The sequence below is a fragment of the Pinus tabuliformis genome, chromosome 6 (assembly GCF_031772625.1).
Source record: "Pinus tabuliformis cultivar Carrire ecotype Pingquan chromosome 6, CPIR1, whole genome shotgun sequence".
NCBI lineage: Eukaryota > Viridiplantae > Streptophyta > Pinopsida > Pinales > Pinaceae > Pinus > Pinus tabuliformis.
The window spans coordinates 605621673-605635960 of NC_142292.1; the positions used below are offsets into that span (position 1 = coordinate 605621673).

A 14288-nucleotide genomic window follows, 5' to 3' on the forward strand; every position below is an offset into this window, starting at 1 on the left:
AATTTACGGGTGGAATCAAGTCTAGTGAGCAATATTTTCAGTAATCTCGCCAATGTGAAACCAATGTTTGGAATCGATTTGCATAGTCCCACCACCCGTGTTCTAGTGAGCAATATTTCCGAAATTCCGACGAAAATTATAGGAGAAAAAAACCAAATCAAATATTTCAGCAGGACTAAGTGAATGCCGCCTATCTCACGGCGCTCTCCCAGCTGATTTGCACAACCTATCAAGTTGGTCGCCAATATTGTCTTCATGTTTTCTAAGCCGCTGATATTTATTGAAAAATAAATCAAGAGAAAGCAGAACATGTTTTTCTGTTCCCAGTTCAGTGCAATGTCTGGAACTCCTCTCCTTCGCCTTGATATATGCACTCTGCTCATCCTCTTCTTCTTCTCCTCGTCAATATCATGTTTCCCGAATAGGTGCGGCAACTTCAGTTTCAGCTATCCATTTGGACAGAAACACAGCAGCTGTGGTGACCGTTATTTTCAGATTAACTGTGATCCAGGTATTCACCGCCCTTTTATAAATATTAGTGAAATTGAATTTCAGATATTGGAGCCCTATATCTTGGGGAATAATAGAACTAATCAGAGCATCAGAATCCTCATCAACGATTTCTGCGGGACAGGAGGCAAACTTTTTGGTAATTACTCTCGTTCGTGGTGGTATCGTCCCAAGCTTTTCCAAATGGACCCAGGATACACAGATTTGCCGTTTTGGACGGACTGTCATCAAATTAATCCCTCTGAGAAGAATTATACATTAAAGATGCTTGAGTTATGTGGCAAAATTTGGTACTACAGTTTCAACGCAGAAACCGATATGAATCGGACACTTCTATGTGAAACGCATCTTCATCTACCAGTTAAGAAGGAAGTTGTGGAGTTCAATCAGTCCATTAGTAACCAGACATTCATGAAGCAGGGTTTTTGGATAACATGGCGTGTCGACCCCTACAGAGATCAAAACTGTCGGACTTGTTTGTCGAGTCAAGGGTTTTGCGGTTTTAACGTATCCACAGAATTTCTTTGCTATTGTCCCGATGGTACACCGAGGTCTGACAAATGTCATGGTCAGGGTCAGGGTAGGTCTTCCCTTCCTTCTAATCATTGAAATACAAAGTTCAATATTTTTAATATTTACATGATGAGCCTGATCATAATTTAGTTTTTTCTAAGAATTTTTGTTTTCCAAATATAAATAGGTTAGATTTAAGAAAGACTGTATATTTTTTCTTACTTATTATATAAGATTAGATTAAATTCTTCCTTATTGTAATTTTGATAGTCAATTATTTTATTATTATTATTTTGTTTTAATAATTTTAATATATATATATATATATATATATATATATAAAATAACCATTAATAATACTTGTCTTTAATATTGGTATAAAAAATAAAATAACAAATTTACTTAATATATAATCAATAGTATTGAGCTTTTTCATATTAACCAACTATTAAACTTATATAACCAAACTAATGTGTTTTTTCTTACTAGTAATAATCTGTAACTATATGGTAATAAAATTTTCAAATTTCATTTTTATTACTACAATCTCACAAAAAAAAATGAAAAATTAAATTTAATATTATATAAAATTTCCGGAATTAATTTCTATTACAGCAATCGCATAATTTTTTTTTTAAATTGAATATTATATATATAAGTGGGACTTGAGTGTGTAATTTCTTGGTTTCAAATTGAAACACATTTCATTTCTGTTGATACCTAAATAGGATTCTTAAAAAAGTTATGTATAAGCCCTTCTATTAGTCCAAAAATAATGCACTGAGATAATATTTTTTTCTATTAGTGCAAAAATAATGTTTAGATAATATTTTAAAATTGTTACTATATATTTTTCCTGTGAAGTATGCATTGTCTTACCAAAAAACGGTGTACCCTTGATACAGTGGGATCAAACCTGTCAGCCATTATAACAGGTAAATATATTTCCTTGCAGTTCGGTACCAGAGGAGAATTTGTATTTTAGTTCCATTAATATTCCTATCAATCTCTTCTTTCGATCGCCGTGGATTTGCATTGTTTTTCCGTTAATATTTTCTTTGGGGATTGCTATCAATCTCTTTATTCGTTGCAGGTTGTTCCATTGGAGGGGCTCTGCTCACAGCTGTAGCAGTAATACTACTGTTCACGATGTTTTATTTGAAGAGGATAAAAAGTGTTGGGATGGATTTTACAAGTGGTTTCAGCAAACACAAGAAGAAAGACATGGAAGAAACTGGACTCAGTGAGCTTAAGATACGTAATTTTCCTATATTCTCTTACCAAGAACTTTGTCAGGCTACAAATTGTTTCCACAGGGAGAACGAAGTTGGGGATGGAGGGTTCGGGTTCGTATATTTTGGAAAGCTCGGGGACGGACGAAGTGTGGCCGTAAAGAGACTCTATCAAGATAATGCTAGAAGAGTCGAACAATTCATCAACGAGGTGACGACATTTTCCAGCTTGAATCATCCACGTGTGGTTCGTCTCTATGGCTGTGCCTATGAAGACAGTCCAGAGCTTTTGCTCGTATACGAATTTGTCTCAAATGGAACCTTGGCAGATGATCTTCATGGCGAGCGCAGAGGCCCCAAGGGATTAGCATGGGACACTCGTTTGAACATTGCTATACAAACGGCTCAGGCTCTGGCTTTCCTTCACAGTCATGATCCACCTTTATTCCACAGAGATGTGAAATCCTCTAATATTCTCTTGGACGAGGATTTCAATGTGAAAGTAGCAGATTTTGGGCTTTCCAAGCTTATGCCTCATGATGCCACACATATCACCACTGCTCCACAAGGCACACCCGGCTATGTTGACCCACAGTACCATCAGTGTTATCAACTGACGGAGAAATCTGATGTCTACAGCTTCGGGGTTGTTTTGATGGAGATCATCTCTGGCAAAATAGCAGTGGACATAAATCGGAAGAAAGGAGAAATCAACCTTGCAAACATGGCGGTAACAAAGATCCAGGAAGGGGCTTTGCATGAAATAGTGGATGAGCAGTTGGAGATTGAAATGAATCCAAACTTGAAGGTCGGGGTAACTGCAGTTGCAGAATTGGCCTTCAGATGTCTGGTGTCAGAGAGGGATGACAGACCAGTCATGAATGAAGTTGTTGCTCAGCTGGAGCAAATCAGACAATATTCGTGGCTCACCTCAATACCTCCAGGTGAACAGTCGGAATCATTTTCCGACATCAAACAGCAACCGACAGAGGGAGTATCTCCCATATCTGTGCAGTACAAGTTGCCTAGCATAAGCTCCACTCCCAACAGTAGTGTATAAATTTATGCTTTATATCTGAGAAGCAGTACACCAAGGAGGACCATACTTTCCATCCATTATGTGATGATATCCAGATTGTACAGCTTTGGACCTATGCATCTTCACGGTTTTTGTTTACCAGTATCAGTAGAATCTTTGCAAAGGAGTTTGTTTGTGTCATTATAGTTGTTTCACTGGTCGGTTTATGGAACATACGTCTATGTATGGTTTTTTCCAAAGGAAATATCTAAATACGTCCACTAACATATTTAGCTCGGACTGAGAGCACTTCAAATTTTAGGCCATTACTTCTTCTTCTTTTTTCCTGGGAAAAAGACGCTTTTGAATTTATATTAATAAAAACAGATAGTACATCTTGTTTGGTTTTCTATTCTGTCTGTATTCAAACACTTTTTACTTGTGTCTATCTAAAATTCAAATGCAATAAAAACTATTTTTTAACTTACAATATGTCTGGAGTCTTCCCATCTTTACATTGCCTTGTAAATATTAGTATTATACAAAAAAACTGTACGGTCCATCATACCTCCGATGTTTATGAAGAAATTATGTTTCTAGCATTTATCATGGTTCCTTGTTTACATGTTGAAAAGAAAAGCTTACCGTCTTTTTTATCAATTTCTTTCTTTGATAGCAAGTCCCCAGTCCAGTTTTGTTCCCTATATGTTCACCAAAGTCCTCATAAGTTTCATTCAATTGATTAATATGTGAGGATTGAAATTGGTATAACATTTCACCCAATCTATTATTCCTTTTGTATCACCGTAGATCTGTATGTGTTCTATTCCTAGCGATTTTGCCATGATCAACACTCCCCATAGTGCAATAACCTCTGCTTTACTGTGTGTGCTTTATCTTCCTTCCCATCAGAAATGAAAGAATTCCTACGGTTCTATGACTATATAGGCCCCACATCCACATCTTCTTCTCGAGCAAGCACCATTGAAAAATCCCACCAGATATGTTTTCTAGATATCTTTGTGCTTGGTAATTCTGAGTTTCCTGCTATTCTTATATGGACCATATTCATTGAAATATGCCACAGTTTTGATAATGTCCTCCCTTACAACCATATTCTTATTATAAAGAATAAGTGCATTCGGACTTTGCCAAATGGACCATAAAAGATATAATGGAAAAAATTATACCTATCATGTGTTTTGAACCAATACCTTAGATAGTGCCTTAGTATTGTTTGATGTAGAGGAGACACAATGCCAAAGAAGTCTAAGACCCCTTCCCAAAGAGCTTTCATGTAAGAGAAATGAAGAAATAGATGAGCATTATTCTCAGTGTTGTTCCTACAAACTAGACATATCCCTAGGCCTGAGTACCCTCCACACTTAATTATCCCATGTCAAGGTTATGTCCATGATAGGTAGCCGACAGAAACATTTGATCTTGTTAGGTAGATTCTCTTTCGAGATGACCTGAACCCATGTTGGTGCCTGATTTCCTTTCTCTTTCTTTTGCAATTACATATATTATTTCCTTTACCATCGGAAGCCCATTTTTTAAGTTACCCCCCGATGTCATTTGATCGTCCTGATCGTTAAGTGATATACCTGCATTTATGAGATTTGCAATATATGCTTCCCATTCACCAATATACTCTTGAGGCATTTGTATATCCCTAGCTCTTGTCCACGATTGTCGATCAATGTAGAGTACATTATGGCTGAAAATTTGTTTAAGGAAACCAATCTTTCTTAGGATCTGAAATGATAGAGAGTGGTTTCCCACCATATCTTTGATTGCATCCATTCCGATCATGATCTTTGAGCCATCGTCTGCCTCCCACCGTACCAACCCTAAGAGCCAGTGGATGTTTTTCATCATACTTCTCTAGATGTATGATGTAGTAGATTTTATCTTGGCCCCTCCAATAATCCATGGTGTGAAAGTTTTCCCAAACATATATTTTTCCTTGATAATTTGAGACCATATTCTCGAACGAGTTACTTCCCTCCACATGTTTTTAACAATCAATGCCCTGTTAAAATTTGTGGGATCTATGATACCCCATCCACCTTCCTCAATGGATCTTGTGATGAGGGACCATTTTACCAAATGAAACTTTCTAGTAATGTCCCGTACAAGATAAAGCATCTCATGATTAATTGTATCCTTTTAATGACTTCCTTAAGAAATAGAAAAAGATGCATCCAATATAATGTCCCGAGATAAAGCGTCTCATGATCAATTGTATCCTTTTAATAACTTCCTTAAGAAGTAGAAAAAGATACATCCAATACACTGCTATATTTTGAAGTACAACTTTCCATTTCCAACCGTGTTTTACCATTTCCAATTGTGTTTTTCTATTTCTGATATTAGTATAGATGTGTAAGTTATGAAAAAATCTACATTATTATTTCTATTTCGTGTTCTACACTGATAGTTAGTTTTGTTTTGGTTTTTTTCTTCGAAGGAGGTTTTTAATTTTATCTGAAAATTAAATTGGAAAAGTTATTTTTTAAGTAATAAAATACGTAGATTATCATATATTTTTCTCATTTTTTTTGGAAAAATATATTGTAATAAATTATATTTGAATTTATTTTATTTTTAAATATTTTTTTGGTTGATTTAAATTTTTCATTAATAATAAAAATTTTATATTTAAATTTTACAATTTGGAAACAAATAATATTTAAAATGTATTTTCTATTGTGTAATTGATAAATTTATATGAAATGACTCCAAATAATATTTAAAATGTATTTTCTATTTTGTAATTGATAAATTTATATGAAATGACTAATTATATATTATTTTATATAGATGTAATTTAAATGTTTTAAGATTTTAGTTTTTTTTTTTTACCTTAATTTGATGATATAATTTCTAGTAAGATTATAAATTATTTTATCCAAAAAACAAAAATATAACAAAGTTACACACAATAGATGCTTCAAAGCATTCCATTGGCTTTTAAGCCTCATAAAAAATTTAATGTCTGATAAAAATTCTTTCTCCTTGTGACGGGAAGATGGTAAATGTCCACTTTTTACAAAAGTAATATATTAACAACATTTTTATATCGCGTAGTCTAACGAGGTGGAGGAGTTTCTCGAAAAGTTATAGAAATTCTGGTCATATTTAGAAAAAATCCGGCAAGGATTTTTGTAAGTCCAAGTTATAGTTGTTAAACTTCAAAATTTTAGGTGTCCTAGATGTTTTTGATGATGCTGAATCCATTTCCACCATCAAAAACACGATTCAAATACTGACTCTACAAGATTTTTTGAATTTTTTTTGCCAGATTCCGATCACTTTTGGCCATCCGAGCAATTCCTTCGCCTCTTAGACGACTCCTTTTTATATACCTCTTATGGATAGTTAAACATCTATGGGACAAAAGTAATATATTAACCACATTTTTATATACCTCCTCGGGATTGTTAAACATTTACATACTGTAGAATTTACTTAGGTCACAAAAATATTTTTGTTGTTGCCTTTTTTCAAATTTTGTGACTTTAAATATGCAAAATAGATTTGAGAAAATTCATGAATTTATTTTTGTTGTTGTTGTATTTTCACAAAAATTAGATTAAGAGTATAACTATGAATTATAGTTATTTCTTTTATCTAATATATAATGTTTTGAGATTCAACATAGACATGGATAGAGGTGAGAATTTGTTGTTGTAATTTCTCAAAAATTGGATGGAGAGTATAATTACATATTTTAATTGCTCTTTTTACTTAATTTATGACATTTTGAGAATCTTTATAGACATGGATAAATATGATTCCTTGTGAAATAGCAATTTGACATAATAATTTGAGAGCCAAAAGTTCAACATAATTGTTTGAAGCATGCCCAATATTTACATAAAAGAATATGAATGTTGTTTGAGAGAAATGGAGTATTCCTCTTCCCCCACCCAAAGAGGGGGTCCATTGAGCTACCCCATCAAAGAATGTCCATGGAGTGTTTTTATGAATTTCGGTTCAAGGAGATGATGAGAATGTAGAGCATGTTCCTTATTAGGAAGATGTTGTGCAGTGGCTAGGCTTTGAATAATAATCTTGATTTTAGAAGTGGCCTTGTCTTCAGAGGTGCCATGGTTTCTTTCTAGCCATATTCCCCTAGCCACAACCTATGGTGAGATATTTTTTGAGATGCTAGCCATAGAGAAAGGTATTCATAAGTGTTTGAGCTATTCCATGCATATGAAGTATGAAGAAAGGGATATCATGGTTAACCCCTCATATGTGGTTTAGACATAGAAGTTGTTCCTTCATAAAACTTTATAATATACATGCAAAATTAACTTCGACATGAACATACAACAAAAAACAAGGTTGATTCATTATACAATGACACTTAACTACAACATACAAGGTAATTACATAGAAAAGAATAAAAAACTTTGTGCAAACTCATAATCCATTCATAACATTCATCATCAACACAAAGTCTTTAAACATCAAGATCATATATTTGGAACAAAGCTCATTGAGAGGTCATATTTATATTAACCAGTAAATACAAAATGTGCATCAGTTTCATGTGTTCAACAACAAAGACTCAAGAAGTGGGTGTTCATATTATACCGCTCATTGATGCCATACAATACAAAAAACACAACATCCACATAATGGTACCACATCAGAGCCTCGATATCATTAATTCCATAGAATCCATCAATATAACTAGATGGTATTAGACAATATAAAAGAGTGAGCATAACAAAATAGAACAAAATTTCTGACCACTAAGAAACCAACTAAGCAACACCTAATCATTCGAATAGTTGAATAATGGAACCAACCAACCAGAAAACCCTTTAACTTGGGGAATCATTTGGCATGTCACCTAGAGGAGTTGTCCTCGTATGTGAAAAGCCTCAACTGCCAGTCACACTACACTAAGCCGAATTTCCACCTTATCTCGTATCCAACCAACTTACACTGTTGGCGAATAACCTGTCACTTGGGAAATATTTCGGTTACCGTGTAATACTCTTAAGCCATTGTCGCACATTTGTGTTATCTATCACATCTCTATGGTGTCTATAGTGTGTGATGTCAACACCCTCAAGTGCAATACCTCCATAATTAGACAAAATTTCAAAAAAATTCCCCTCATCTCTTCTTTGCCCCAACAGAGGATATGGATAAAAAAATAGATGGAAGAAACATTAATTCATGTATCACTAATGCTTTGGCCAAAGTTATTCAAAATTGTAGTATGTCTCACCATGGATTTTTTTCATTTTAATCCAAAAACTCTAAATTATCAATGTGTTTGTGCTCGTCTAGTGAACTAAGAGGTTTGATTGTACTTATCTAACATTGGGTGGAATGTCACACATAACTAATTAGGGTCTTCAACTAGTGATGTCACAAGGAATGCCTTAATAATGTACCCTACCACTAATTGATGTTTGATTATTAAGTTAATAAAATTTTTGCCCATTGGGCTAGGTCGAACGGTGGACGTTCTACACAGGAAAGATTTTTCCAATCAATATAGGGGCCCTTCCCAGGTTTGAAACTCGATTTACCTGTGTAGTGAAGCTTGTCAATAGTTGTGCTAAGCTTAAGAGTATAGTGACAATCTCATCTTATGTCTCCTCAATAACAAGTGGGGCTCTTCTAGCCATTTGTTTTCAAAATATCCAGCCATATGAGTGTTTAAATCATTTTTTGGATGGTGGAAATAGATTCAGCACCATTAAAATATGAGTGTTTAAATTGTTTTTTGGATGGTGGATATAGATTCAGCACCATCAAAATATGAGTGTTTAAATTGTCTTTTGGATGGTGGAAATAGATTCAACATAATCAAAATATGAGTGCTTAAATCATTTTTTCGATGGTGGAAATAGATTCAACACTATCAAAAACCACCGGGGCACCTAAAATCCTAAATCTTGATAGTTGTAACCCAATTTCCGAAAATTTTTGCCAAGTTTTAATTAAAATATTGCCGAAATTTTCACCATTTTTCGAGAAATGTTTTGGCCTCATTAGACTACTCTTTCGGGCATTTAGCAGAGGCATTTGTTAAAAATCATCCAAACCACGAAATAAGTCAAATATATGAGGGTTGACAAAATCCGAGCTCATGGTAGGATTATATTGTGAAGCCCATGTAGATACATCTACACTGGTTCCATAGCGATGTTGTTGGTGCGAGCTTGAGGGGATATTCAGATTAGAAACTCGAAATAATGAAGAAAGTGACCTACGGTACTAGAACCCAAATACAATAGTTTGAAGAAATTCTAACTCTATTTTACGCAGTCTTCCAACCACGGACCACACAAAAGGGAAACTTTCGGGGAAATAAATTATAAATGGAAAAGAGAGGAACAAATATTTTGGGTTTAAGAGCCCTGGGTGCTAAACCTTGATTCTAACCTCAGGAACATAAGAATTTGGAGTTTAGTTAGAGGGCTAAAGGGGAGTAAATAGAAATCAAAAGGAAATAAAAGAATAAAGAGGTCATTGGGGGCATTCCACTGCATCATTTATGTCTTGAAAATAGATGCTCTCCGATATTTTTTGGAGGCCCTTTTTCAAGGTTGGCTTAAAGGTATCTCCCTATCGAAGGGGAAGTAGACGGTTAACAATCACTTTACAAGTGACTCTACCTTATTTATTTGTCACTGATTAGGAGTAAGTTTCCATTTCTGAGGAACATCTTTCTATATTCTGTGAGGTTTCAAGCTCTATCATGAGTGAACATAAGAAAAAAATTTGGCTTGTTGGTCTTGAAAATTTTATAACATGGATTCCAATTACTTGGATGTTTGTTCAACGAGGGGTTATTGTGGGACATATTGGCATTCCTTTTGAGGTTGACCTTTCCCCATTTCTATGTATTTTTGGTGCTTGAATTGATTGCAACATAAGCTTTTTGTATGTCAAGATAAAGATCTTTCTTTTGTTTGTAAGCCAACAATGGTGAGAAAAAATCTTTAGACCTCTCATATTAACTATGTGTCATGTTGGAACCTGAGTAGGACTTTGTTCAAGTTAACTGGAGTAGATTCTATATTCTTATCCATGGGCCTCATATGGTGGATACATAGGTCTTAATTTGTTCCTTTGAATGCTTGGATTATGCCTAAGGATGAAGGATGTCTTAGTGTGATCAATGTGGTGATCCAAGGAAACATTTCGCCTACTAGATAGGTGATCAAATGATTGTAGGGTTCATCCCCTTAGAAAGTGTTGATGCGACAAAAAATCATTGTTAGGCAAACATGTTGGAAAAACTATGGGTTAGTTGGCTTACGTGACATAATTTCTACTCATAATTTTCAAATTTATGGGTTGATCATTTTTAAGAGTATTTGGCCAACTTGGAGGAAGGTGCAAAACTTGGTGTGTTGGAAGAGGTCAGATAGTAGATTAGGTTGGGCTTTTTCCAAAATACTAATCAAGAGTTAGAAACAATAAGTAACTTGTATTCTAATACTTCTCGTTTTCAAAAAATAAGTTTATAAAAAAAAAAACATTTTTCTTTTCAGGGATCTTTGGAATTTCAATTCCCATTCTTAGAAAAACTGGTGTTCAGTGGATCAGGATTTTTCTCTACCCTCTCCAAATTTGGATACCTTTATGGATACTATCAAGATTATCCCTTAAGAAGACCTTTTTGAGATGAATATTGATATGGATGGTCCTTTCTAGAGATATTGGGAATGGAGTTTTGGTTTCCCTTTGACTTAGTACGATTCTCATAAGCTCTATTTTATTTAGAATCAATGTCATGAGTTATGACTAGTTTGCAATGTTAGGTATTTTTTATGAATGAAGAAAATTGTTAGATTCATCAACTTCATGGTGTCTATTTGATTAGAGTCTCTTATAAAATATTAGTCTTTTGTTGTTTGGTGACATATCAAGGTTAAGTCTCAGCTAGGCTTACAATAAAACATTTCATTTTTGCCTTCTTGCTAAAAGGAAAATGCTTGTTCATTTGCTGGTGGAATTTCATCTTCACCTTTCTTTCCATAAGATAGTGGAACACTTGAACTTTTGACATCCTCTTTCTTGATCTTGATTTTGGGCTAACATTCTTTGTATTCAACATTTCCATGGGTTCTTGGGACTTATACTTTTCCTTAATGCTTTCGATTTCTTCAAGTTTTATTGCTTCTTCCTGACTATCAATATCTGCACACTTAAAAGCAATGTCAGATTTATATAAAAGATCATAAAAAGAACCATTGTCATCCTTCTATTTTAAGAGAGCTTTGCTTCCTTCATCTTTCTTTGTTGACATAGTTGGTTGTTTCATGTCTTCAACCTCTTTAATAAAATTTGTTGCCGCAAACATGTTGTCCTGCATTTGATTTGCATATGGAGGTAGGCAACTCTTCTCACCAAACAACAACTCATCAATAAGATGTTTTTCTTGCATTAGATTGAACCACTCTTCATGAGATACATAATTCTCATCAAATTTGACTTCATCTCCGCATCAGAGAGACTTTCTTCATAAAAATATTTGGATTCTACATCAATGTTGTTTCTTCATCCACACACATTTCAATGTCAATTACAAGCACACATTCATCATCCATCATTGCAACCTCAATGTTACCATCTTCAGTTTCACAATCAATTATGAGATTGAAAGCACAATCATCATTTTCAACAGAACTACTTTCATCATCTTTATCTTTCTCACTCCCCTCCATACTGTACTTCATTTCAAGAATATCCCAAAAAAAATGAATCACATATTTCACCAAATTCATACGAAATACTAGACAAAATGTTTTCATCTAAAGTTGAAATAATGAGAAGCAATGCTACTACACCTATTCTCTTATATTTTATATTTATAGAAGTTTCTTGGATAAATTCCCATAAATCTACTAAACCAAGCAGTCCCTCCATTTTGATAGCCTAAATTTTAACGTTTACCTAATAAAATTGGCAGAAGTGGCATTAACTACTTCAATGTTACATCAGTGTCTTCAAATTCTTTAGGTTGACTCAGATTTATATTTGGCGGAAGAATTTCATACTCTTCTGCAGCGATTGCACTTTCATTATTTCTCCTCAACTATTTCAATTTTCTTTGAAACTCTTTGAGTCTCCTTTTTTTACCCATCACTCTATCACATAACCAAATCTACAGAAAACATTGGACTTTGACTCTACCTTGCAGCTGCTACAATTCACAACACCTTGCCATCACAGTCACTTCTCCACACAGTGATAAACAACCACCTAGAAACAAAGTAAAATAAATCATCCCTAATTAGTGCCTAATAGTTTGGCACAAACTTCAACACATAGGCCAATAGAGAGACTTCATCACTAGAGGCTTCAAAAAAAGGCTCCAATCTTCACAACCCCACAACATTGCTCAAACCCTCAGTGACTCCTTATAAATCTCCACAGTACAAACACCCACAACACAACAAGGTCATGATCCATGGCTTTACACAGTCCAGGTCACGGTGTACAACAGTCAGATTCCCAAAGATAACTCTCTCGCATCACCACAGACTCACAACTTCGGCTGGAGAACTCCAACAACTGAACATACTTGCACTCAACATTGGCAGCTTCTTTACGCAACTCCTTTTCACTAGAATGAAGATCCGTCCAGACACGAATTTGACCCTTATGATCTATAGCTAAATAAACAAACACTTATCAGAGAATAACACTCTAATAGGGTTAAGTTCACTGCCCCAAAATACAGTAATTCTCCTCCAAGCTTCATATGTGTTCAATATCCAATCAATTCAATGAAACTTACAACACCCTTTATGTTTACTCCACACACAAATTGGTAGCTCTTAAATGAGAATCTTCACAACTCTTCATGTATCCACAAGTTCTTACAGACGGCTTCCAACTTCTCTGCATAGGTCAAATGCAACGTCCCAACAAAGTCATCCCAACAAGAATACCACTACCTTGCATCGTAGAGACTATCAAATAGAGAAATGTTCACACAATCTCATACCATCCACATGACCACACTCAAGAACATCATCTAGGCATCATCGCACTGCATCCCCTTTTAACACTGCTCAGTCACCAAGCTTCAATTTAAAGAACCTCAGAATGACAGTGCATGTCTCTCAGTTTATGAGCACATGATCCAATACACAAGGAAAGCTTCCACTTCTCCCATGGCTCGACCTCCTCAAGTGCACTTCCTAGCATTTATTAATGACATAGTGAACTAAAAAACAACACAACCTCAGTTCCAGGATTCACAACAACCACAACGAGCACCATAATCCATTTAGCTCCCACTCCAATGCTAGTCTCGGAGCTCCACATGCGGCACCACACACACTATAAATCACAAATACATAAATTGGTCGTGCAAGAACAATGACCTACTCTCACATTAACAAAACATTCAACATAACTCAGCCTCGCGATGGCCTTAAACTACGGCTCCAATTGCTAGAAATATATATTTCTTTACATTCAATGCAACACCAAAATGATGAATGTTGAGTTCACTAATCACCGCACAACTCAACCCCATAGTCAACACGAACCGGGTCTGCACAATAGGCTAGACCAACCATGCTTCAAGGACCAAACACAATTCTTATCTTCTGACTGTAAATTTTACCAAAGACAACATTGGCATCCGACCACATATCACAAGGCACAATACAACACGCAAGGCACGATTTCAAATTACACTTTGTGACTCCACAAGCAGTAGATCACTTTCAACAAACACTGAGATCTGCAACCCTTCAAATTTATTCAACATGACTGCACCACCTCCAGGCTCACTACCTATTCTGTCATTCTCTTATCAGAGAATAGAACTCACAACAATTTCAAAATTCTTAGTGTCCACCAAGTTCCAACACCACTACACCAAGCTAGCAGATTACTCAACACACCAAGATCACCATGCGAGTGTTCACACACTCCTACACTTTGATTCTTCCAATTCCCATACAGCTCACAACAACCATAAAAATATGGCCCTTCACTAATGCAGTCACACT

The 14288-nt window shown here is 35.1% G+C and overlaps 1 protein-coding gene across 2 annotated transcripts; it reads left to right on the plus strand.

Annotated features, from left to right (window-relative positions):
- The first annotated feature begins 185 nt into the window (after positions 1 to 185).
- On the plus strand, positions 186 to 3624 carry LOC149260020 (LEAF RUST 10 DISEASE-RESISTANCE LOCUS RECEPTOR-LIKE PROTEIN KINASE-like 1.4). Of its 2 annotated transcripts, XM_089378454.1 has the most exons (3): positions 187 to 1090; positions 1929 to 1958; positions 2117 to 3624. In XM_089378454.1, exons 1-3 carry the CDS (start codon positions 310 to 312, stop codon positions 3313 to 3315), a joined length of 2010 nt encoding a protein of 669 aa, XP_089234580.1. In that variant the 5' UTR covers positions 187 to 309; the 3' UTR covers positions 3316 to 3624. The 2 variants fall into 2 exon arrangements, with proteins under 2 accessions (XP_089234587.1, XP_089234580.1); XM_089378461.1 differs by lacking the exon at positions 1929 to 1958 and having other exon boundaries at positions 186 to 1090.
- The last annotated feature ends 10664 nt before the right edge of the window (positions 3625 to 14288 follow it).